We start from the raw sequence: 26408 nt of genomic DNA, 5'->3' as shown, positions 1-26408 counted from the left end.
TATATAGAGAGAGAGAATAAAAAGAGTAGAACAATAAGGAGAATTTGAGGAACTATGGATACATACATGTGTTGCTCATAACCATTATTGCACTTCCAGTAAAATGCTAAATATTGCATATGACTGGTAAACAGTTGTTAGTTTTTTTGTAAAGCTCATATTGTTAGAAATTGGACTGCTTTGGGGAAAAACTGTTCTTGAGTTTATTGGTGTGAGCCTTGTGTAATCTGTACAGCCGGCCTGGTGGTAGCAGTCGGAACAGGTGGTGGTTGGGATGGTGGGATGTCCTCTAGGCTGGGCAGGGATGAGCCCAGGATCATGTAGTTTGGTAGCTCACCATCAAATGGAAGATCAAAGATGGTACAAAAAAAAACCTGAACGATGAGCAAGACTTTGGGGTTAGTTACTATAAACCCAATGGAAGCATTGAGGCTTTCAAGTGTTTCTGGCGTCCTGGTATGGCCACAGCAAGAGAAACAGCAGGAAGCAGCAGGCAGGAAGTGCACCCGCCTAGCGGGACTTATATGCACATTGGCCCTTTCACAATGAGGCCAGGTGTTCACACTTAGTCAGATTGCAAGGGGTTACACTGGGCCTTCCCTACCACCGCTGTGGTGTTTTCAATCCAGGAGAGGTCCTTGGTTGTTTACGTAGCCTAGCAGCCTCGCTTCTGCTTCCTCTCTCTCCTCTGCCTTCGTCGCTTGCCGGGTGGGCTGACAGTCCATGGAGATCCTGGTAGCCTTGCTATTTCCTCCGGTATGTTGTGGCGCTGCTGAAAGTTCTTTGTTACTGGCTGAGTGTGTCTACCAGGCATTGGCGGTTGTAGACAAAATCAGCAAATATCCAAAAGTTATTCAGTTACAAACAAAACACCACGCTGAAGAGCTAAGAGCTGCTGCAATCACGCACACCATCATCAAGGTAGGATGTTTCTAGTGTTATCGCTGGTCTGATGCGTCAGTAGATCCAGCTTCTGTAAATGTGATTTTAGGCCCAGCAGCAGAATCTTATCTCTGGTAGAATTGTCTGTTGGTCAGTTTTCTTGGTTTTGTTCATTCGCTTTATGGACCTTTTTGTGTTCTGGTTCCGTTTAGCATTCATTCTTGTTGTTCCTGTTTAGCTCTCAGCCTCAGTCACTAACTTTTAGTGGCCACTCACCACACAGCGGTTGGCTGTGACACAGAGGTAGAGCGGTCGCCCTATGATTGTAACATTGAAGGTTTAATTCCTGCCATTCTTGTCCATGTGTCAAAGCGTCCTTGGTATTTTATTATAAGAGCATCTTAAATTGAGGGAGAGCCTAAGTTAACACAACAAACAGAACACAACTCTTGTAGGAAACAAACTTCCCTCAATCCTACAAAATAAAAGTTACAAACCTACATGCTGACTGTCTGGCCACGATAAGCAACAGGAGAAAAACTATTTTGAAGTGAAATAGCAGCTCTCTCCTAAAACAAAGATGACAGTTTCACTCTCTTCAAAATAAGGCATGAGTTCAGCCTGGTGTCACCTGTTGGACTGCAGACTGGGGCTGCTATGGTGGTCCAAGTCTTTTTTTTTATCTGATCCCCTCTCATCAATACAACCACTGGCACCTGGTTAGGGGCAACCTGAGAGGTAACAATCTATGACAATCCCCTTCACATTGTAGCTGTGTTTATACCAGAGCTAGGGCGTACATTCACATCAGTTTAGATAAACCAGTTCAGGTTTACTTTGAATCAAGAGGAAAAAATTTTAGTAACACCTTTAAAATGTAAACTAACTGGATCCAGGCTAGTTTATCAGTTATTTACAAGGTTACTTGTTACAAATTCACATCAGTATTTAATTACATAAAATAAACAAACTTCCCAACAGAGATAAAAACTAAACTGAAATACGTTATTTTGTATTAAAGATATAAATCTTCTTTCCCTGTTCCAGAGTCAGAACCAGGATTCAACACCTGACTGTGTTTTCCCCTGACCCACACATAGATCTATCTAATCCAGAAATGTTCTGCCTGATCAATGATTCCCTTAATCCTTGATTGGTCCATCCCAAACTCACATCTGTTCATCAAACGTAGATCAAAGAAGAAAGTGCTGATCTAGAAAATAATCTGTTTTTCTCCAGATCCTGGAACAGCTGAACATCTGAATCCAACTGATCTATGGGGTCAAATTAGGATCAGCTTAAAGTGAATAAAAAAAACCCAGAAAATTAGAAAACAGTTATGAACTTAAAGGTACACATTGTAAACTTGAAAGAAACATCGAAAATTGGAAAAAATAATTGTAATTTTAAAACTAGCATAAAAAGAAAATTGACACATAAACCTGTTATCAAAAAATGTTTTGTATTTTCAACCTTTTTTTCTCAATTCTCAGTTTTTAGGTTCAATTAAATTTTCACTGCCAAACGGATCCTATTTTTGCATGATGGGCGGGTTTTGAGCTAATTGGCTACCGGGAGACATATTTCCATGATTCCCAAAGAGGTTCTGGTAATGTGAGGCCTTTTCTGCTCTGGAACGATGTCTGTTCATGTGCACCCCCACCACACGCACGCACGCACGCACGCACGCACTCTGATGTTCCAAACTTTGGGAGAGCATCATCACTTAAGTGTGAAAATGTTCATGTTTGTCTGAGAAAAGAGTAGAAAGTGTGTAGTGAGGAGTCTCCTCTGTCACTAGATGGGAAATCACGTCCTGGTAGCCAATGAGCTCAAAGCCCCGCCCCCATGTAAAAATAGTATCAGCTCAGCAGCGAAAACTTGAAAATAGAATAGAAACCACAAACTGAAAAATCAAAGAGCTAGAAACTGGAAAAAAAGTTGAAAATATGCCACTGCGTGGCGGCGGGGGTGGGGGGGGGGGTAACGAGATGATTGTGAGTATGTGTGAGTGCATGGGTAGGACGGACCTGGGGGCTGGCTCGCTGGGACCCTCTGGGGCTTTCCCTCCCCATCACAGAGAGGGGAGGGCACTGAGAGGGCTGGGGAGGGGGGCTCAGATATTATGGCGGGGGGGGGGGTGGGGGGGGGGTTGTAGTGTGTAGGGTTATAGGGTTATGGGGGGTGGCTGTGGGTGCGTGGCGATCCCTGGGTTGCTTGGGTCGCGTGCCTGGGCTGGCTTGCGGGGACGGGGCGCCGGTCAGGTGGTGGCCGGCTCATGGGTTCCGGGGGCCCTGCCTTCGTCCCTGGCCTTTGTCTCGGTGTCCGGCGCCCGGTGGCCCCCATGGCTGCCGCCTGGTATGGCTAAGCGCTCCTGTCTTGTGGCCTGGGGGCCGGACACTGGGTTCGCTTGTGCCTCTGGGCATTGGGGGGCCCCTGTAGGGGGGCCCTCTCTGTGCCTGGCTGGTGGGGTGGGCGGTCCCCTCCTCCCCCCCTCCCGGGCTGCCTGGGTCCGGGTGCTGGGGGGGCTTCTGGCCTGGGGGGCTCTCCTCCCCTCTCCTGGTCTGGCTGGTCTGGCTGGGTAGGATCTGGTTCCCCTTATGAACACACGGTTCACTCCGGCAGCGTGCATGTATCTCCACCCCCACGTGCACGTGCACACTGCCACACTAATCCCTGTCTGCTTCATCCCCCTTCCTAACCCACAGTGTATTGATGGACAGATATTTTCCACTCATCTTCGTGTCAGAATTTCACCTTTGATGTTATATTTGTCTTTCTGCAGATCTGGTATAATTGTTACAGCTTAATATAATAACTTATTCAAATCAGTACTTGTATCCCCCACTTTCTCACTTCTCTTCCCTTTACTCCCTTCCACCCCTTCTCTCACATTATTCTTTAAACTTTACAATTTCTTTTTTTAATTTTACAATTTTATTTTAACATTTTCCATAATTCCTTCAAGTTAATGATGAGATAATCTTTATTTGAACCTATAGTGACGTTTCAGATCCAAGTTAGAAGAAGAGGACGTGCAGTTCTCCATCAGTCCACCGGGGGAGCTGGAGCACAATAACTGTCCACTTGATGCTGAGAGAGACAGTGGAGCTGATTTCAGATCAGTTCATGCTGATTCCTCCATCACTCTGGTCTCCACCTTCCAAGAACACCATCCAGTCACAACATCTCTGCAGACCAGCTGCTGCTGCTGCTCCAGGAGGAACATCAGACTCACCTTTACCTCCACCTGCAGAGAGAAAGTGTAGAGCCAGAGATGAAGGAGTGTCTCCTGATCCTGGTCTGTCAGTCAGTGATGCAGCACAGCAGCAGAAAGAGCAGCAGGAGCTTCAGTCCTGTTCAGAGCAGCAGCTTCCTGTCATCTTCACCTGTTGGAGCTTCTGCTGCTCTGATTGGCTGACTGTTGTCCTGAAGCCTGTCATCATTCTCCTCAGAGCTTCACTGAGAAGCTGCAGCTTCACAGGAAACTCTGCATCTTTGCTCTCAGACTAACTTTAGGACCAAACATCTGGAAGCAGCTGGACTGACTCCAACCCTCTACTGACCTCAGAGTCTGCAGTTTGGAGTTTGGACTCTTCACCAGATCCTGGAGCTGCTGAACATCTGAAGGATAAAGGTTGTTGAACATCAGGTCCAGTTCTGTCAGGTGGGACGGGTTGGACTTCAGAGCTGAGACCAGAGCAGCACAGCTGGTCTTTGACAAACTGCAGTTAAACAACCTGAATCCAGAAGAAAGAGTTGAGTTTAAAGACAAAGTTCCTGTTTTTCATCCTTCACTTCTTCTAAAGAGTTCAGAGCTGAAGAAGATCAGAAAGTTTAGAAAAAGTCCAAAGATGTGAAGCAACAGCAGCAGATCAGAAGAGTCCAGCAGAAGCAGAGAAGAAGAACATTCAGGAACATTCAGGACAACATGCAGCTGCTTCAGGAAAGAAGTCCAGATGTGTGAAAGTCAAACATCAGCCTGTGGCTGCATCCAAACCAACTGATGTTTCTGCAGCAACAGCAGAAAAAGTCCACTTCCTCTTTCTGCTCAGCTCTTCTCCAAACAGCACTGAATCATGGGAGAATTTCAGTCAGAGCAGCATCCAGCTGCAGCATGACTCTGTCACTGTCTGCTCACAAACATCAGCCGCTGGACTGTCAGCTGCATCTGCTGAAACACAGCAGCAGGACTTAGAGTGCATGTGAGCATGCACGGCTGCTTCTTCTGCACGCGCTTTAAAGGAGTTTCTTGGACCAAAGCAAAGACACAAAGAAGAGCTGATGGCTGCAAGCAGAACTTTGTGGAGCACAAATGTCAGCAGACAGCTTTGAAACAAGCAGCTGCAGGAAGAAAAGAAGAAGTTCTTCTGCAGATCTTTGAAGAGAACAAGCAGCTGCAGGAAGAAAAGAAGATCTTCTGCAGATCTTTGAGGAGAACAAGCAGCTGCAGGAAGATACTGCTGCAGATCAGAATCTGGACATTTCTCCTCATTGTGGGTCAACACAACTTTGTCATCACATTGATCTGAACACAACTGAAACATTTAGTCTGACCTCAGAGTCTGCAGTCTGTAGTCTGGACTCTCCAGAAAACCACACAGATGAAGAACTCCTGAATCCTGCAGGTTCTGGTTCCAGCTCAGGTCCAGTTCTGTCAGATTAGACGGGTTTTTCTTCAGAGCTGAGACCAGAGCTTTACAGCTGATGTCTGACAAACTGCAGTTCTCCAACCTGCAACCAGACAGAAAAGTGTGTTCAGGAGCAGTGATGCAGCTGGAGGTCCAGAAACATTGTCCATTCAGTCAGGTGGGACCTGCCCTGATGACAGACTGATAGAGGATATTTTCAGGTGAAATTTTGGGCTGAAAAATAAGAAAATTCAGATTGAATTGAATTGAATTGGTAACACTTTATATTAACGTCTTCATCTTGAATCCAATATTGTAATGTGCACTTTCAAATGACATCATCAAATTGTAAAGGGAATTGTTAATTCAGAATTGAAGATCATTTTGAATTATGGGTATAAAAAAAAGTCCATAGGAACATCTTTATCACATTTAATGAATCCTACACAAATCAAGTGAACAAAGAAAGTTTAAACCCTCTGCAGATATTTTACAGAGGACAAGATTCAAGAAAACAAATTAAAAGATTCATGAAAACCTTTAAAAGAGATATTAAAGAATTTTCCAACAAAGATAAACTAGACAGAACTCTGTTAAGAATCTTTAGCACAGAAAAAGGACAGGTGCAAAAAGAGCACCTGTCCTTTTTGCCTCTTATTAAAAAGCAGCACTTCTTTTTTATTTCAAGTTTTTATTTGTATAAATTTCTGGTAGAAATACAAGAAAAAGGCCCCCCTCCCAGTATTACGTTGTACCCATTTTCTTGCAATACGGGGTTCTAAACTGTTGCTTCTGTCTTTGCAGCTCTACTTAGACTCAGAGCCGCCAGAGACAGAGAGACAGCAGGGACGGTGAGAGAAACTGCTCCACCATGGAGAACTGAAGAGATGTAACAGTGAAGCTCTTGTCTAAGATTAAGATAAGATTAAGAGTTTATTGCCATTTGTACATTTAAAACAAGTACATTGTAATTTTTCTACTGCAGCATTCAAGTCAGGGTGAATTACAGAGGACATCAAAGTAACAAAAACTAAAAAGGCTCATAAATAACCTGCTCAGTGGCCTTGTGGTAGAGTGTCAGCCCTGTGACTGGAAGGTCGTGAGTTCAAATCCAGGTCGAGTCACATCAAAGACTCGAAACACAGGACCCTGCTTGACACTCAGCATTAAGGGGTTGGATTGGGGGGGGTTTAAACTACCAAATGGTTCCTGAGTGCGGCTGTGTCTGCAGCTCACCGCTCCCCCAAATAGATACATAATGGGATTTTGACTTTAAATAAGATGAGGAACAAAATTTAATTTTTTATAAAAAATGAAGTATAACAATATTGCAGTGTCCTAACCGTTTCATAATTGCACTTTTTATCATTTTTGTAACATAATTGTTCGATTCACTGTTCAATGCACTTAGTGTCCCAGCTAGTTAGCTGTGGAGGAAAGTCCTGACATGACTGATACTGCACAGCTGGACATGCAAATTTTACATAAATTGTGCACACCTGATATATGTGAATACCTCTCTGAAAAAAGAAATCAGTAAGAGTGAGTGCAGTCAGCAGCAGCATACAGTAAGGTGGGAATGGGAGGGTCAGTCATCGTTCTCTAGTCATGTCAGCAGTCAGTTATTGATCTGAACACAACTGACCTCAAAGTCTGCAGTCTGCAGTCTGGACTCTCCAGAAAACCACACAAATGAAGAAATCCTAAATCCTGCAGGTTCTGGTTCCAGCTCAGGTCCAGTTTTGTCAGATTAGACGGGTTTTTCTTCAGAGCTGAGACCAGAGCTTTACAGCTGATCTCTGACAAACTGCAGTTCTCCAACCTGCAATCAGACAGAAAAGTATCTCGAATTTGTGTTTGTTGGTATTGCCTGCTCAGCAGTTGTTTTTGGTTATTTCGAGTATTAAAGATTTTGGGTGACTTGGAACTTCCTGCCTCATCTTCTCTGCATTTGGGGTACTTCTTCAGCCCCCCCTTAGTGACAAAATCAGAGAAAAACAGAAAGAACTTCTTGTAGAGAATCGACATTCAACCCTTGTGCTATCCTAGGCCCTTAAACATTGGGAGTTGGGTCATTTAGACCCACTAGACAGTGCGCTGAACCTTTTTTCTTCAATGATTTGTGATCTTAGGGGATCTTAGGGGGGCCGTGGTGCAGCGGTAGGGCGGTCGACCCATGATCGTAAGATTGCAGGTTGGATTCCCGCTTTGCACGCCCATGAGTCGAAGTGTCCTTGGGCAAGACACTGAACCCCCCCCTTGCCTCTGGTGGTAGGCGGGCGCCTGTGTTTGGCACCGGAGCGGCCACCAGTGTGTGAATGTGTGTGTGTGACTGGGTGAATGGGTCTGTGACTGTAAAGCGCTTTGGGCCTTGTAGGTCGAAAAACACTATGTAAGTATACGGAAAAAGCCATCTTCACTGGTGTCCATGGATTACATGAAATCTTTCCACCTTTATCCAGCTTTGTCATGGTAGGGAGAACACGTCAATATAAGGGTGGGGTCATCTAAGATAGCACAAGGGTTAAATGAAACTGACCTGAGAGTCTCCAGTTTACAGTCTGGACTCTCCAGTCCAGCTGACAGTAGCTTCACTCCTGAATCCTGCAGGTTGTTGTTACTCAGGTCCAGATGTCTGAGTCTGGAGGACTGAGAGCTGAGAACTGAGGACAGAGCTGCACAGCTTCTCTCTGACAGATTACACCATCTCATTCTAAAGAAAACAAAGACAGACAGCAGTTATTGAATCTTTCATGTTTCCACTCAGATTCATTTGTTGACTGAAGGTGATTTTCCTGAGAGTTCTTACAGAGCTTTGTTGGAGGCTTTGATCACTGGCAGCAGCCTCAGTAGAGCCTCCTCTGAACCAGAGTATTTATTCAGATCAAACTCTTCCAGATCTTCTTCTGATGACAGTAAGATGAAGACCAGAGCAGACCACTGAGCAGGAGACAGTTTCTTTGTGGAGAGACGTCCTGACCTCAGGACCTGTTGGATCTCCTCCACTAGAGAACCATCATTCAGTTCATTCAGACAGTGGAACAGGTTGATGCTTTTCTCTGCAGGCAGATCCTCACTGATCTTCTCCTTGAGGAACTGGACTGTTTCCTGATTGGTCTGTGAGCTACTTCCTGTCTGAGTCAGCAGACCTCGTAGGAGACTCTGATTGGTCTGCAGTGAAAGACCCAGGAGGAAGCGGAGGAACAAGTCCAGGTGTCCGTTTGGACTCTGTAAGGCCTTCTTCACAGCACTCTGGTACAACTGGACTGGACTTCCCTGTTCAGGCTGAGAGATCTGTGATTGTTCTTCCTCCATGAGGTTGAGTTTGGAGGTGATGAAGGTCAGGTGGACATGAAGAGCAGCCAGAAACTCCTGAACACTCAGATGGATGAAGCAGAAGACCTTGTCCTGGTACAGGCCTCTCTCCTCTCTAAAGACCTGTGTGAACACTCCTGAGTACACTGAGGCTGCTCTGATATCGATGCCACACTCTGTCAGGTCGGATTCATAGAAGATCAGGTTTCCTTTCTGCAGCTGCTCAAAAGCCAGTTTTCCCAGAGACTCCATCATCTTCCTGCTCTCTGGACTCCAGTGAGGATCTGTCTCATATCCTCCATCATACTTGACCTTCTTGACTTTGGCCTGAACCACCAGGAAGTGGATGTACATCTCAGTCAGGCTCTTGGGCAGCTCTCCTCTTCCTCTGCTCTTCATCAGATCCTCCAGAACTGTAGCAGTGATCCAGCAGAAGACTGGGATGTGGCACATGATGTGGAGGCTTCTGGATCTCTGGATGTGGGAGATGATCCTGCTGGCCTGCTCTTCATCTCTGAACCTCTTCCTGAAGTACTCCTCCTTCTGTGGATCATTGAACCCTCTGACCTCTGTCACCATGTCAACACACTTAGCAGGGATCTGATTGGCTGCTGCAGGTCGTGTGGTTATCCAGAGGCGAGCAGAGGGAAGCAGGTTCCCCCTGATGAGGTTTGTCAGCAGATCAGCCACTGAGGTGGACTTTCTAGGGTCCTTTAGGATCCGAGTCTTGTGGAAATCCAGAGGAAGTCGACTCTCATCCAGACCATCAAAGATGAAGAGGACCTGGAAGTCTTCAAAGCTGCAGATTCCTGCTTGTTTGGTTTCAGGGAAGAAGTGATGAACAAGTTCCACCAAGCTGAACTTCTCCTCTTTCAGCACATTCAGCTCTCTGAAAGTGAATGGAAATGTGAAGTGGAGGTTCTGGTGGGCTTTGCCTTCAGCCCAGTCCAGAGTGAACTTCTGTGTTAAGACTGTTTTCCCGATGCCAGCCACTCCCTTAGTCATCACGGTTCTGATTGGTTCTGGTCTTCCAGCTGGGAGTTGGAAGAGCTCTTCTTGTCTGATGCTTGTTTCTGCTCTGTCTGCTTTCCTGGATGCTGCTTCAATCTGTCTGACCTCATGTTCTTCATTCAGCTCTCCTCTTCCTCCCTCTGTGATGAAGAGCTCTGTGTAGATCTCATTCAGAAGGGTTGGGTTTCCTGCTTTAGCCATCCCCTCAAACACACACTGGAACTTCTTCTGCAGACCAGATTGGACTTCACGTCGACAAACTGGAGCAGCAGATCCTGAATGAAGACAACAAACAGTAAATCAACTCTCTGCAGCCCTGTATGACGAGGGTTTGAATCCCTGTGGTTCCATGTGTTCAGACATCAGTAAATCTTCATTTCTCAGCAGCTGAAACCTTCAGAGAAATCCTCTTACTGCTCTGCAGTCCATCAGCCAGCTCCTCCTGCTTCATTCTCCTCAGGAAGTTCACTGTGATCTTCATCAGTGACTCTCTGCTGCTCCTCTGCTCTTCATCTCCATCCTCCAGCTCTTCCTCATCCTCCCTGTGACTCAGAAGCTTTTGGATCTTCTTCAGCTCCTTCTTGACAAAAGTGACAATGTTGTCCTCCAGCAGCTGCAACAGAATTCCAGATGAATGAGCCAATCAGAGTGAAGTCATGGAGCCAAACATCAGCTCCATGTTTGACACACTGACAGTCCACTGGTGTCCAAAGTGCAGCATGGAGACGACTGTGGACAGAATGATGGGAAAGTAGTTGTTGTTCATGTACAGACCAGAAAGATGGAGTCCAGCTGTGTTTGATGCTGCTGGACAGACGGACCACTGGGAGTCTCTGAGCCCTGCTGGTCCAGTCTGTGGAGAATCAGCAACAATCAGATCCATTCTGTCTGTACTGGTGGGTTTAACCCAAAATAACTAGTGTCATGTCACAGCTAGAATGTTCTACAAACAAGTCAGTTTCCATTCACTCCAATGTAAAATGGTCCAATTGAAAAACCCATATAAGAATATTTACATTATTTTTTCCTGTGTGGTTACATTTCTTATTCATAAAGCTACTTTGGGAATTTTTAAATAAATCTTATCAGTTTTTATTTTATATAATCTAAATAAATAAGGAAATTCCAAATTGTCATTTGATTCTCATTTCACAGTTCAGATGTAGAACAGCAAACCAAAGGATCATATCAACATGTTCTGTGTCAGTGTCTATGGAGTCACTGAAGTGTCTATGTCTATACCAGGGGTCCCCAAAATTTTTAAAGAGAGGGCCACGTGTCTTTTCCATTCTCTGATGGGGGCCAGGGTCAGTTTAAAACCTAAAAAGTGTGACAGTCGCAGGGGGTGCCTAAATGTAAACTGAAAGCCACACATAACCAAATATTAATAAACCAATCTGATATTAAATAATCCTCTCTGGGTTCTTCACCAAAAGAAAAATCATAATAATCAGCAAATATATAATAAGACTATTTATGAAATCAGTAAAAAAAACATATTGTCATGGCTACAGAACAACTAAGACACAGATGCTGAAACCCGGAATAAGACACAGATGAGAATTGGCATGATGAGTAAGTGGATTTAATAATCAGGTAAGTTAGCGAGCAGGCAGGTTCTGTGAGGTCAACAATGCGTGAGACAGAGTCCTGTGGATTCGTCTGCGGAGTTCGGAGACGGCAGCGCTGGTGGAGGTCCGTGGGATAGACGGAACGGGTGGAGCAGACAGGATGCGGTTTCCAGACCAAGGCTGATTCAGGCGACCACTCGTGGCTGTGGATTCATTGAACAGGTGAGTACAAAGTATTAGGCGCAGGGTTGAAACAAGATAGCAAACTAGAACGACACTTGAAGACCAAATATGCACCATCAGGGCCAATGGACTGGCGATAAATACTGGTCCTGGAGCTCCTTAAAAAGGCAGGCGGTGAGATGAGGTGAGTGGGTACAGCTGGGCTGAATCAGGAACCAAGCGGAGAGGGGAGGAGACTGGCAGAGGCACCATAACACATATAACCCCTCTCAACGACCGCCTCCAGGCGGTCAAGGGCGGTGATCTGGGTGGGCCCGGTAGAAATCCTCAATGAGCGAGGGGTGCAAAATGAGCGAGCGAGGGGTCCAAAATGAGCGAGCGGGAGATCCAGGAGCGCTCCTCCGGCCCGTAACCCACCCAGTCGACCAGGAACTGGATTCCGCGACCCCGACGACGGACATCCAGGATCGGACTGACCCTGTAGGCCGGAGCGACGTCAATGATACGGGTGGGTGGTGGGGAAGCGGACACACCTTCAGGGCTTTGGGAAGATGGAGATGGACGCAGGTAGGATTAATGAGTTTGTCTATGACATAAAGTCCGATGAACCATTGAGCTAGTTTTTTGGAGGATGCTTGAATGGGGATGTTGCGTGTAGAGAGCCAAACCCTTTGACCTGGTTGGTAATTGGGTCCCACCACCCTGCGATGATTGGCGATGCAGCAGTTGCTCTCCTTGGTGAGCAGCCTTCATCTGAGTCCATATGCGTTGGCAACGCTGGATTTGATGTAGGACGGAAGGCACTGCCAAGTCCGGTTCCTGTGAGGGAAACAGAGGTAGTGAGTACCCTAGGGCAGCCTCAAAAGGAGAGATCCTGGTAGGAGAGGAGGGATGTATTATGGGCATACTCAATCCAAACAAGGAATTGGGACCAGTCCTGTTGATTCTGTGCCACCAGACAGCGGAGAGCTGCCTCCTGTTCCCCTTCCAGACGTGGGAGATGAACTGGGGGCCACGGTCAGAGACGATGTCCATAGGAATGTTCTTTAGTTCTCCATGCCTCTGTTTGGTGCAGTGCGATTCATGTTCTGTCCCCCTTTCCCTCTCCCCTCCTGGGGAGAGGGAAAGGTTGGCTTTCCCTCTCCCCAGCCCATCGAGACGACTGTTGTTGTAAGAGGGAAAGTGGAAGCAAACTGCTTCCAGTTCCCAGTTGGCTCATCCGTGCTCCTGTACCGGACCGTGTACCTCGTCTCTGGCTCGCCTCTACTACTGCTCCTACACCTGGCTGTGGATCCTGTTACCGGGTTCACTCTGCGCCCCCGACCGTCCCCCCAACTCCGGCTGGGTGAAGCTCGTCTGCTGGACTTTAAATATGTAGTTGTAGTTAGGTAGTTAAGATAATTCTTCTCTATGAGTTCTGGTAAATCGCCTGTCCGTCCTGGGGAGGATCCCTCCTTCATGTGGGCACCCCTGAGGTTTCTTCGTTTTTTCCGGAATCCGTTTTTTTTTGGAGTTTTTCCTTACCGCCAAGGGGGGTGTAAGGGCAAGGATGCCAGTTTTATTTAGTCAGTTTGTTTCAATTTAGTAAACTGGAGACTCTCAGGTCAGTTTCCTATTTAACTCTATGTATTCATTATCCTTTTGATTTTATGTTTAACCTTTTAATTACCGATACGAAGCCCATCGAGACGACTGTTGTTGTAAATTTGAGCTATACAAATAAAATTGAATTGAAATTGAATAGGAATGCCGTGGTGATGGAAAACATGGTTGACCATAATATCGGCGGTTTGAGTGACGGTGGGCAATTGAGGAAACGGAATGAAATGGGCCATTTTAGAAAAACGGTAGATTACCGTGATGACGGTGTTACATTTGGATGGGGGTAACCCGGTGACGAAGTCCATAGCCAGATGGGACCAGGGTCGATTCGGCATGGGGAGAGGATGGAATAACCGAGCAGGGGCCGAGGATGACGTCTTGGATCGGGCACAGGGGGTGCACGCCGAGATGTATTCACGTACATCCTTATCCATCGACAGCCAGTAGAACCTCTTGCGGAGGAGATTAAGGGTCCAGTGCACCCCACCATGACATGCCATACAAGAAGTATGACCCCACGCAATAACTTCTGGACGGAGAGAAGTCGGCACGAACAGCGTGCCCCCCCTAGGTACGGGAGAATGGTTAGTGTCCTCATTCTGGGCTTGGAGTACCTTGGCCTCGATGTCCCAGGTGACGCTTCCGATGATGCAGGAGGAAGGTATGATAGATGAGGGGGTGTGTTCTGACGGGCTGTAATTCCGAGAAAGGGCGTCGGGTTTGATGTTGCGGGAGCCAGGTCTGTAGGTGATGGTGAAATGAAAACGGTCAAAAAAGAGACACCAACGAGCTTGCGTGGAGTTTAGTCTCTTGGGAGGCCAGGTTCTTATGATCCGTCCATACGATGAACGGCTGCTCTCCTCCCTCCAACCAGTGATGCCGTCCCTCCAAAGCCAGCTTGATAGGTAAGAGTTCCCGGTTAACGACGTCGTAATTCTGTTCAGAGGGGGACAGTTTACGGGGAAAAATGCACAGGGTTTCAACTTGCCACAGCTGTCTTCTTTTTGGAAGAGAACTGCTCCTACCCCTAAGTCAGAGGGGTCCACCTCGACTATGAATTGATGTGAGGGGTCAGACTGGATGAGGATAGGAGCAGATACATAAAGACCTTTTATTTGTCAAAGGCTTGCTGTGCTTCCATGGACCAGACAAAAGGGTGCTTGATGTAGAATCCGAAAATCACTGACGTGATCGTTAACCGGTCGGTTACGTTGTTTGATAGTGAGTAACCGCCGGGTAGCTTCTTCCTGCTTGCGGGGTTGGTCGAAGATAAATCGGAACTCGCTGAGGAAACGTTCATACATGATATGACTGATGGGGTTGGCGGAAAGGTAAGTTTGGGCCCACTGAAGAGCTTTATTTCTTAGAGAATTTATGAGTAGTGTGATCTTACTGCGATCCGACTGGTAATAGCGGGGGGCTTGTTGTCAAATCAGCTGGCATTGTAGTAAAATTCCTTGACAGGCTTCAACATCCCCGGAAAATGGTTCCGGTTGCAGCCGGATGTTTTCATGAGTAGTAGATGGCCCGGAAGCGGAAGGAGTTGGGGATTACTGTGGTATGAGCTGTAGCGGCAGAAACATGAGAAAATTGTCCAGTTAATTCTTGTAAGGTCTGAGTCATACCATCCAGTCGGTGAAAAAGATCCTGTTGGACAGCTGCCATCTGTGAAAGGGTGTCCGCCTGGCGTCTGAGCATTATGCCTTGCTGGGAAACGGCTGATCGGAGTCCTTCCGGGTCAGCTGGGTCGGGATTATGGCTAGTCCGTTCTGTCATGGCTACAGAACAACTAAGTCCCAGATGTTGAAACCCGGAATAAGACACAGATGAGAATTGGCGTGATGAGTACGTGGATTTAAATAATCAGGTAAGTTAGGGAGCAGGCAGATTCTGTGAGGTCCAAAATGCGTGAGACAGAGTCTTGTGGATTCGTCTGCGGAGTTCGGAGACGGCAGCGCTGGTGGAGGTCCGTGGGATGGACGGAATGGTAGAGACTCATTGTGTGACCGGGTGGAGCAGACAGGATGCGGTTTCCAGACCAAGGCTGATTCAGGCAACCACTCGTGGCTGTGGATTCCTGGAACAGGTGAGTACAAAGTATTAGGCGCAGGGTTGAAACAAGATAGCAAACTAGAACGACACTTGAAGACCAAATATGCACCATCAGGGCCAATGGACTGGCGATGAATACTGGTCCTGGAGCTCCTTAAAAAGGCAGGCGGTGAGATGAGGTGAGTGGGTACAGCTGGGCTGAATCAGGAACCAAGCGGAGAGGGGAGGGGTAGGAGACTGGCAGAGGCACCATAACACATATAACCCTCTCTGGGTTCTTTACATAAAAAGTCAGGAAATATATAGTATTTTAGATTTTATAAAATCAATAATGACCAAATAAATCTCTGTGGTTGTTCACAGAAATGAAGCTTCTGTTTGTCCATGCACAAACTTAGGTACATGTTGTTAGAACAGAATCTCTTAAAAGAATCATATGAGCAGTCTCTTAAGGTTTTTGTGTCCTTTCTTTAAAATCCAATTTTGGAGGTTCCAGGAGGCTAGCCTAGTAGACACCCCTGTTTGTTCTCCTTGATCAAAGATCTCATTACACAGATGATGCTCCAGGTGAGCCTGATCAGAGAGATCCAGAACTGAACCAGACCTCAAGTCCTTCATCTGAAAACTGTTGATCATCTGAACTAGAATCCAGCCTCCAAAAACTCTGACAAACACTCACTGTTCCACTCCTGGACGGATGTCTTTAAAGTCAGGAACATGACCCTTTGATCTGTCACTCCTTCTGGACATCCTGCTGGATCCAGGTCCAGATCCAGGTCCAGGTTGGTTCCTGTGTAGAATGAAGGTTGCTGGTGTGAGTCCTGAGCTCTGACATGGAGAAGATCATGGACAGTTGGAGATGTACATCTCACCTCTGAGCTTTGCTCTGGTTGTCATGGTTACCATCTCTGCTTTTAGAGGGAGGGCCTCCCTCCTGATCCATGCTGCTGGATTCACTGGATCCACATCAGCTCACACACATCTTCCACCTTTACCTGCAGAGGAAACCCTCCTCATCATCATTATCATCATCATCATCATCTGCACATCAGTATTAAGTTTCTGCTTTGGAGCTTCATTTTCAGTCCTCAACATCTTCATCAAACCTTTGTTTGCTGCAGCAAAAAAGTCTTTTTGCTTTCAGTCAGCCAATGCAGCCATTTTAAAATTGGTGTAATGTGTTCCCGCCCCCTGATCCTCGTCAGAACTCGTGCCGAAGAGTTCTGTAGAAATTGTAAACTCTTTGGGTAAACCAGAAATCAGGGCATTACAATAATCTAAACGACTGAAGATAAAAGCAAACATCAGCACCTCTGTGCTGGCAAGAGAGAGGAATGGGTGGACTCTGGCATAAGGTGATAAAATCTTTACACATTTTTAATGTGTGGAATAAAATTTACTCAGTCAAAAAGTAGGCCCAGGTTTCTCACACATGGAGAAAGTTTGAAGTTCTTAAGATGTGGTAAAATAATCTCTCTCTTGTCTTCAGAACCGATAATTACAATTTTAGGTTTGTCCTAGTTGAGCTGTAGGAAGTTTTCTGCCATCCAAAAAGAAAAATCACAACCAGTTAAAATGGGATGATAAAGCTGAAGTTCAGATGATTGATCCTCCTTTCAACTCCTCCAAATCCTTTAATCACTTCATGATCCAGAAATCCAAACTAATGTTGGATCAATCTGATCTGATCTCAGCCAGGATTCTTTAGATTCCAACAAAGAGGCTCCCAGCTGATCCTAACATTCAAGAACTTCTTCTGAAAGCCTGTGAAATGCAAACATCCACATTCTTTCCATCCCAGCTGTTCATCAACTCACCCCTCTGACACAAATGCAGCTGTTCTTTCTTTGACTTCTTCCTCTGGATCTTTGGAACCGCTTTGTGTCCTGAAGTCCAACCGGCTCCAGTTTCAAACCGGTTCTGAATGCAGCCAGGAAGCAGATTCCTGTGGACTTTGGACAGAAGGACATGGTCTGAACATGAAGCAGATCATAAAGTTGGTTTATCAGTTTTGTGGTCAACAGATGATTGGTTGATGTGTAATCATTGACTGGATTTATGATTTGATTGTTTTCTGTAAAACATCAACAGATTTGGAGTTTTTTCTCTTTCTGTTTCTTCCTCTGCTTTAGTCAAAGCTGCAAGATTTCTGCTCAGCTTTTCCTCAAACAGGATTCAATTCAATTTTCAATTCAACTTTATTTATACAGCCCAAAACCACAACAACAGTTGTTTCAATGGGCTTTGGACCAGTAGTTGTGAATTAAGTATACAATCATAAATAAACATGAGTACAAAGAATTCAATAGGAAAATTCTAAACTGTCAGGGTTTTGTTTGTGAAAAAGCAATATTTTTATCTGTTTTTCTGATGAAGGTCTGACAGACAAAACCTCTAGGAAGTTGGATTTGTAGATTTTTGGTTTGGACTCTTTGGTCCAAAGTCTGTTTCCATGGCAACAGCAGGACGTCAGGTGATCCCACACTCCTCTGTTGGAGCAGATCAGAGCCTCACAGAGCTGCTCTTCAGTGGATCACTGATCTGATTGCAGCTGAGAAAAGATCTTTCATGGTCCTCAGCATTTAGAAAGCTCTGCTTTAACAACCAGAATGCAGACGGGTGGGGGGTGTTCTCAAGGAGGTTCTGACCGGGAACTTCAAATGTTTTTTCTCTGCAGCTTCTACTTTTAGCCTGAAGCTCTGCAGCTCATTGACAACAGCAAACATGTTGGAATCACTTCGACTTGATGAAACTTTCCAGTCAAAGGAATCATCTGGATCTTTCTTCACATCCACAAACTCTTCTCTCTGTTTGCTCAAAGGCGGTTTTCAACCTTCAGCGTCACAGCAGATCAAACTCAGCTGTAGGAGACTGAAAAGCAGAAGATCCTCACATCAACTCTGCAGATCTTCTACCTGAAGGAAAGGGTTGTCATGGTGACCTGCAGACTTTACACTCAGAGCTTCCTGAGGGTTTGGAGGTGTTATCATGGTACGGGCCACAGAGCTCCATGTTCAGAGCTGCTGATTAGATCAAGTCAAATCAAATCAAGCTTTATTTATAAAGCACTTTTGCAACACAGGTCACTCAAAGTGTCACTCAAACAAATCATGTTCACAGAGTCCACTACCACAGGACCCCCCCCCCCCGATCTGATCTAAAGAGCCAGACCAGGGGGATCCCACTGCAGAGACCCCGTCCACTGAGAAGGGTCATCACTGATGTGGAGGATCCCTCTGAGGAAAACACTGGAGTTACAAATAAAATGGAAAAGGATTAAGTTAAAATAAATTAAAAAAACAACAAACAAATAAGTACATGAATAAACCATAACACAAAATGGTAAGTTTGAATGAAAAATGTAATAAATAAGTAAAAAACAAATAAATGTACATACATAAACATATCAAACTGAGCACATAAATAATTAAAATATCAAATAAATTTCCTAAATTTCAACAAAAAGCTAAATTAAAAAGGTTTTAAGCCTTCCTTTGAAAACATGATCAGTCTCTGCAGCCCTGAGGAAACTGAATCTGCAGCTGAATGGAAGCAAACAGCAGCTCTGCATGGACTCTCCCACCAGTCTGGAAGTCATGAAAAAGCTTTGGAGCAGCTTGGAGTCTGGAGGTCAGCAGGAAAACATGTCATTGTGTGAAGAAAAGAAGAGCTTCTTCATTTCCTGGTAGCACCATGGTCCTCATGTTCTTGTCTTCTTGTTAGTGGAAGGAAGGGAAGACCGTCTGACCCAGACAGGATCTGCAGGGAAACCCAACAGAACTCCTTCTATGAAGCTGATTTGATTTCTATAGTTTTCTTTTATTTGGAACATCATTTTCTACAGATTCATCAATGGAGTTTATCTTTATTCTTTCACTAACAATGAAACTGTGAAGAAACTGGATTTTCTAGAAAGGACTGTATTACATTTTAGGTTCGTAACCCCGTCAGTTTCTTACACACAGAAATGAATGAATAATGACTCAGAGACAGTTACTTATCTTTTGTGGAGGTTTTACTTCGCACAAACACGAAGGGGACAGACATATGAACATGGTACATTCAAAGTCCGAACCAACGAGCTCAGGGATGGGCTTTGGTATAAAAACCCTTCATTTGCATATTCAGAAGATCGTCCGATGGACCTCGTGTGAAAATCACGCCCACAGGTTACTGCTGGAGGGAACCTCCAAGGCTAAAGTGAAGATAAGTCTGAGGCCTGCTCAGCAGAAAACATGCACAGAAAAGAGGGAGTATGGGAAGAAACTGTTAGAACAATAGTTTGGCTGTGCTTTCTTCAAATGTAATATAATTTTGAGATGACAATACATGCTCAGTGAATGCAGTTTAAACCATTAGTGTAATAAAAGTTAAGGGCAGTTTCTAACTATTCTTCACATACCCCCCTGTTTGTCATATCAAAATTATATATGTAAAGTCAGCAGAACTCCTGTCATCATCAACCAGATACCATTTGTCATGGTTACCATCTCTGCTTTTAGAGGGAGGGCCTCCCTCCTGATCCATGCTGCTGGATTCACTGGATCCACATCAGCTCACACACATCTTCCACCTTTACCTGCAGAGGAAACCCTCCTCATCATCATTATCATCATCATCATCATCTGCACATCAGTATTAAGTTTCTGCTTTGGAGCTTCATTTTCAGTCCTCAACATCTTCATCAAACCTTTGTTTGCTGCAGCAAAAAAGTCTTTTTGCTTTCAGTCAGCCAATGCAGCCATTTTAAAATTGGTGTAATGTGTTCCCGCCCCCTGATCCTCGTCAGAACTCGTGCCGAAGAGTTCTGTAGAAATTGTAAACTCTTTGGGTAAACCAGAAATCAGGGCATTACAATAATCTAAACGACTGAAGATAAAAGCAAACATCAGCACCTCTGTGCTGGCAAGAGAGAGGAATGGGTGGACTCTGGCATAAGGTGATAAAATCTTTACACATTTTTAATGTGTGGAATAAAATTTACTCAGTCAAAAAGTAGGCCCAGGTTTCTCACACATGGAGAAAGTTTGAAGTTCTTAAGATGTGGTAAAATAATCTCTCTCTTGTCTTCAGAACCGATAATTACAATTTTAGGTTTGTCCTAGTTGAGCTGTAGGAAGTTTTCTGCCATCCAAAAAGAAAAATCACAACCAGTTAAAATGGGATGATAAAGCTGAAGTTCAGATGATTGATCCTCCTTTCAACTCCTCCAAATCCTTTAATCACTTCATGATCCAGAAATCCAAACTAATGTTGGATCAATCTGATCTGATCTCAGCCAGGATTCTTTAGATTCCAACAAAGAGGCTCCCAGCTGATCCTAACATTCAAGAACTTCTTCTGAAAGCCTGTGAAATGCAAACATCCACATTCTTTCCATCCCAGCTGTTCATCAACTCACCCCTCTGACACAAATGCAGCTGTTCTTTCTTTGACTTCTTCCTCTGGATCTTTGGAACCGCTTTGTGTCCTGAAGTCCAACCGGCTCCAGTTTCAAACCGGTTCTGAATGCAGCCAGGAAGCAGATTCCTGTGGACTTTGGACAGAAGGACATGGTCTGAACATGAAGCAGATCATAAAGTTGGTTTATCAGTTTTGTGGTCAACAGATGATTGGTTGATGTGTAATCATTGACTGGATTTATGATTTGATTGTTTTCTGTAAAACATCAACAGATTTGGAGTTTTTTCTCTTTCTGTTTCTTCCTCTGCTTTAGTCAAAGCTGCAAGATTTCTGCTCAGCTTTTCCTCAAACAGGATTCAATTCAATTTTCAATTCAACTTTATTTATACAGCCCAAAACCACAACAACAGTTGTTTCAATGGGCTTTGGACCAGTAGTTGTGAATTAAGTATACAATCATAAATAAACATGAGTACAAAGAATTCAATAGGAAAATTCTAAACTGTCAGGGTTTTGTTTGTGAAAAAGCAATATTTTTATCTGTTTTTCTGATGAAGGTCTGACAGACAAAACCTCTAGGAAGTTGGATTTGTAGATTTTTGGTTTGGACTCTTTGGTCCAAAGTCTGTTTCCATGGCAACAGCAGGACGTCAGGTGATCCCACACTCCTCTGTTGGAGCAGATCAGAGCCTCACAGAGCTGCTCTTCAGTGGATCACTGATCTGATTGCAGCTGAGAAAAGATCTTTCATGGTCCTCAGCATTTAGAAAGCTCTGCTTTAACAACCAGAATGCAGACGGGTGGGGGGTGTTCTCAAGGAGGTTCTGACCGGGAACTTCAAATGTTTTTTCTCTGCAGCTTCTACTTTTAGCCTGAAGCTCTGCAGCTCATTGACAACAGCAAACATGTTGGAATCACTTCGACTTGATGAAACTTTCCAGTCAAAGGAATCATCTGGATCTTTCTTCACATCCACAAACTCTTCTCTCTGTTTGCTCAAAGGCGGTTTTCAACCTTCAGCGTCACAGCAGATCAAACTCAGCTGTAGGAGACTGAAAAGCAGAAGATCCTCACATCAACTCTGCAGATCTTCTACCTGAAGGAAAGGGTTGTCATGGTGACCTGCAGACTTTACACTCAGAGCTTCCTGAGGGTTTGGAGGTGTTATCATGGTACGGGCCACAGAGCTCCATGTTCAGAGCTGCTGATTAGATCAAGTCAAATCAAATCAAGCTTTATTTATAAAGCACTTTTGCAACACAGGTCACTCAAAGTGTCACTCAAACAAATCATGTTCACAGAGTCCACTACCACAGGACCCCCCCCCCCCGATCTGATCTAAAGAGCCAGACCAGGGGGATCCCACTGCAGAGACCCCGTCCACTGAGAAGGGTCATCACTGATGTGGAGGATCCCTCTGAGGAAAACACTGGAGTTACAAATAAAATGGAAAAGGATTAAGTTAAAATAAATTAAAAAAACAACAAACAAATAAGTACATGAATAAACCATAACACAAAATGGTAAGTTTGAATGAAAAATGTAATAAATAAGTAAAAAACAAATAAATGTACATACATAAACATATCAAACTGAGCACATAAATAATTAAAATATCAAATAAATTTCCTAAATTTCAACAAAAAGCTAAATTAAAAAGGTTTTAAGCCTTCCTTTGAAAACATGATCAGTCTCTGCAGCCCTGAGGAAACTGAATCTGCAGCTGAATGGAAGCAAACAGCAGCTCTGCATGGACTCTCCCACCAGTCTGGAAGTCATGAAAAAGCTTTGGAGCAGCTTGGAGTCTGGAGGTCAGCAGGAAAACATGTCATTGTGTGAAGAAAAGAAGAGCTTCTTCATTTCCTGGTAGCACCATGGTCCTCATGTTCTTGTCTTCTTGTTAGTGGAAGGAAGGGAAGACCGTCTGACCCAGACAGGATCTGCAGGGAAACCCAACAGAACTCCTTCTATGAAGCTGATTTGATTTCTATAGTTTTCTTTTATTTGGAACATCATTTTCTACAGATTCATCAATGGAGTTTATCTTTATTCTTTCACTAACAATGAAACTGTGAAGAAACTGGATTTTCTAGAAAGGACTGTATTACATTTTAGGTTCGTAACCCCGTCAGTTTCTTACACACAGAAATGAATGAATAATGACTCAGAGACAGTTACTTATCTTTTGTGGAGGTTTTACTTCGCACAAACACGAAGGGGACAGACATATGAACATGGTACATTCAAAGTCCGAACCAACGAGCTCAGGGATGGGCTTTGGTATAAAAACCCTGCATTTGCATATTCAGAAGATCGTCCGATGGACCTCGTGTGAAAATCACGCCCACAGGTTACTGCTGGAGAGAACCTCCAAGGCTAAAGTGAAGATAACTCTGAGGCCTGCTCAGCAGAAAACATGCACAGAAAAGAGGGAGTATGGGAAGAAACTGTTAGAACAATAGTTTGGCTGTGCTTTCTTCAAATGTAATATAATTTTGAGATGACAATACATGCTCAGTGAATGCAGTTTAAACCATTAGTGTAATAAAAGTAAAAGGCAGTTTCTAACTATTCTTCACAGAAACCTTCATCTTCTGCCTTTCCAGTCATACTAATAAACCTATTATAGATGTATCCAAACTTCTCTATTGAATCTTCCTCTTTGATAAATATTTCACATTTATTTCCATGTTTTGGTCATGAACTAAATCTTATTGTTTTTGGAATTATTCTCTTTAAAGGCAGTTTTTCAGTTTTTTTCTTTGACGTTTTGTTTCTTCATTTGTTGTTTTATTTGTGAATTTTAGCGTCTTCTTGGTACATTAGAACAGTGTTTCTCACTGCAGCACACTAGTGAGCCTTAAGAGACGGTCATCTGCACAGTGGGAAATTATTTTCACTGATCTAAAAACATTTACCATCAACAGATCAGCAGCTCTGTGTTCAGCAAAAAATGTCAGAACCAGGTCTTGAGGACCAACAAAAGATGACAGACCCAAGGAGGACGAGATCTTCAGTTTATTTAAAGGGGACCAGAGCAGGCAGGATGCTAGGCAGAACTTTGACACCAGGGGGCGTGGAGACGGACTTGTGGGAGGCCTGGAGTGAGAGGAGAAAACTATGAAGGTAGTAATGTTCCAAAATGGACGAGTTTGTAGATTTGATTTGAGAACTTTTAATATAGAATGTGAAAACTTGTGCATCAAAAATCTGCATGTGTGTAAAAATCTTCTGCTGTGAACTGACAAATTTCCATTTGCATGTGTTCATTTAGAGTTACAACTTCAAATCTGTGATTACAACTGCTCAAATGTGCTTCTGCGTGTGCTACAAGTGCGCTACAACTGTGCTCTGAATTCTTCAATAACTCTTCTGATAAACGTTCAAATGTGACAGAGTCTCTCAATCAATTTTATTAACACAGATAGGTAGTACAAGGGTTAAACGATCTGCTGGTGCTTTGTTTACACGATCAGCTGTTGTCACCTGTTAACAACTAAAGGTTTATGTTATTAGTCTCTGTTTTTTATCCCGCTTTACAGGAAACAAGTGTTTTACCGGACTGACTGTAGGTGTTCATTTCTAACCAAGTAAAGACATGTCAGAAATTTGAAGGTGACAAACAGAAGACTATGACCATGTCACACATCTATCTGGTTTATCAAATCTCCTTCCATGTTGTGTATAGATATGAGTGTGTGCATCTGGAAATGTTGTGTGACTATGAATGTTAAAGAGGTGCATCAACACTTTTTATTCTTATTTTTATAGTTTTCACTCCTGGTTCATCCGTGTTAGCTTGTCAATAAGACAGTCAGATGAGTTTTTATGTTTAATTACAACTTAAGTTACGACTTGACCTCCTAAATATTCATTAGACCTTTGAGGATCCATGAATGTAGAAGAGAAATGAACGGAACAGAAGTCACAACCAGACTTTGTTTCTGAAAATCATATTTCAAGATTTACTGTAGTTCAGATATAAAAAATATACAAAAACATCTGGTTACAAATCAGTGATGATGAAACAAATTCTTGAAGAGAAAACATTGTTGGAATCTGGAATTTGACCTGGACTGAAAAATTCTAAATATGTAAAAAGCAGAATTTTTGTCATATTGAAGCAGAGACTTCAGACACTGAACACCCAAACCCTTTTTTCTCCAAACTGAAAAACTACATTAAAAATACAAATGGATTTAAAAAAACAGCAGCAAAATTATAAAAATAACTTATGTTCAGAGCAAAACTCTCCATTATTGCTTCCTTAGGTTGTTCCAGAACATTAAAGAAACTATTCCGTCTTGTAGGACTCTGCAGTCTGGAGGTATCAGTTATTAAGACGGCTCAGAGGTGGAGACGGTTCCATCAGGAGAACCTGAGAAGTCTTCAGGTAGCTCAGTCACAGCTGAACCAGAACAAAATTCTTGCTGGTTTAAAGGTCCTCACCAAATTCATGAAAGGCCTCTTCAGGTTGATCTGTGTTCGGATCCTCGAGTTTGATGTCCGTTCCAGTTCCTTTCAGAAGAAGACACGGTTAACCCTTGTGCTATCCTACGGGGTCAAGATGACCATTGACATGTTATTCCTACCAGGACAAAGGTGGATAAAGGTGGAAAGGTTTCATGTAATCCATGGACACCAGTGAAGATCACAAATCATTGAAGAAAAAAGGTTCAGTGCACTGTCTAGTGCAGGGGTGTCAAACTCATTTTAACCGAGGGCCAAATCAGTATAGTTGTTGTCCTCAAAGGGCCAGATATAACTTCTACATGTAACTAAATGTAATGAAAAATAAATGTAACTACTCCTTAATGTTAAATTTGTTTATTTATTATAACTTTTTGAAGTGACAATTCCAGTTGCATTGAAACATCCGTTTGCTTGTTACTCTAGCATAAATCCTTTTACATTTGATTCTGTCAGGTTAGGTTAAATGGATAGTGTTTAAGTCCTAATGTTTAGTTGCCCAGCCCGATATTTCAAGTCCAATTCCCTCTAGATATGAAGAAATACACAACACTTTTTATTTTGAAGAAATTAAAAACTTTTATGCTCTCGCGGGTAGAGCTGTGACGTGTCGGATTTTTGTTATCACCGCGGTGATGAACCACCAGGGGGCACTGTGTCGCGGTTATCCGCAGCCCCCCCCCAAAAAAAATCCCCCCGGCCGCATCAGAAATAAATACAATTTCAACGTAGTATTTTTTGTTAACAAATAGCAGTAACAACTAACTACTACCTTTCTAACTAACGAACTAACTATGTAGGTGTTGTAGATTGACTGTGTGTGTGTGAGCACGCTACGTCGTGTGTAGGACTGGGAGGAGGGAGTGCGCACACGTGTGTTGGGGGTGCGTGTTGATTCATCTGCAGTGGACCGCTCTCCAGCTGCACGCGAGTTTCCCCTGTGCTCTCTGGTTCAGACATCTTCTCAGAATATTATTTATTGCCCAGTAATAAACAGCTGAAAGCGCGCGCCCGTGTGTAAAGGGAGCCGCGTGCCACGTGCAGCGGAGGCGCTGAGAGCGCGCCGAGGAGAGACAGTGACAGGCGCGGTGGGAGAGAACAGTCTGAAAGAAGGAAGGAAAGTCTGAACACAGGACTAGCAGAAACAGTAAATTATCAGCAAAGATGAATGTGTTTAATGTGTTTATTATAGTTCCAATCACGCACCATATGCTGAACTTTCAACAAAAAAAAAAAGTGCAGTGATGCGGTGATGAGGTCACCTCGGGGGCCACATAAAACGACATGG

The 26408-nt window shown here is 44.0% G+C and overlaps 1 protein-coding gene across 2 annotated transcripts; it reads right to left on the bottom strand.

Annotated features, from left to right (window-relative positions):
- Positions 1-1055: 1055 nt before the first annotated feature.
- On the bottom strand, positions 1056-23224 carry LOC105355334 (NLR family CARD domain-containing protein 3-like). Of its 2 annotated transcripts, XM_078939546.1 has the most exons (13): positions 20649-23224; positions 19735-19826; positions 17065-19466; positions 16120-16242; positions 15927-16037; positions 10614-10692; positions 10254-10452; positions 8323-10114; positions 8053-8226; positions 7159-7335; positions 5440-5616; positions 4449-4622; positions 1056-4132 (listed from the first exon to the last, which is right to left on the bottom strand). In XM_078939546.1, the coding sequence occupies exons 4-13, from the start codon at positions 16188-16190 to the stop codon at positions 4123-4125; spliced, it is 2964 nt and encodes a 987-aa protein (XP_078795672.1). In that variant the 5' UTR covers positions 16191-16242; positions 17065-19466; positions 19735-19826; positions 20649-23224; the 3' UTR covers positions 1056-4122. The 2 variants fall into 2 exon arrangements, with proteins under 2 accessions (XP_078795672.1, XP_078795677.1); XM_078939551.1 differs by lacking the exons at positions 1056-4132; positions 19735-19826; positions 20649-23224 and having other exon boundaries at positions 4485-5053; positions 17065-19723.
- Positions 23225-26408: the final 3184 nt, after the last annotated feature.

The sequence above is a fragment of the Oryzias latipes genome, chromosome 2 (assembly GCF_053564925.1).
Source record: "Oryzias latipes strain Hd-rR chromosome 2, Olatipes_Hd-rR_3.1".
NCBI classification, from domain to species: Eukaryota; Metazoa; Chordata; class Actinopteri; order Beloniformes; family Adrianichthyidae; genus Oryzias; species Oryzias latipes.
Note: the sequence above shows the minus strand (reverse complement) of the source record. Positions and strands in the feature narration are given on the sequence as shown.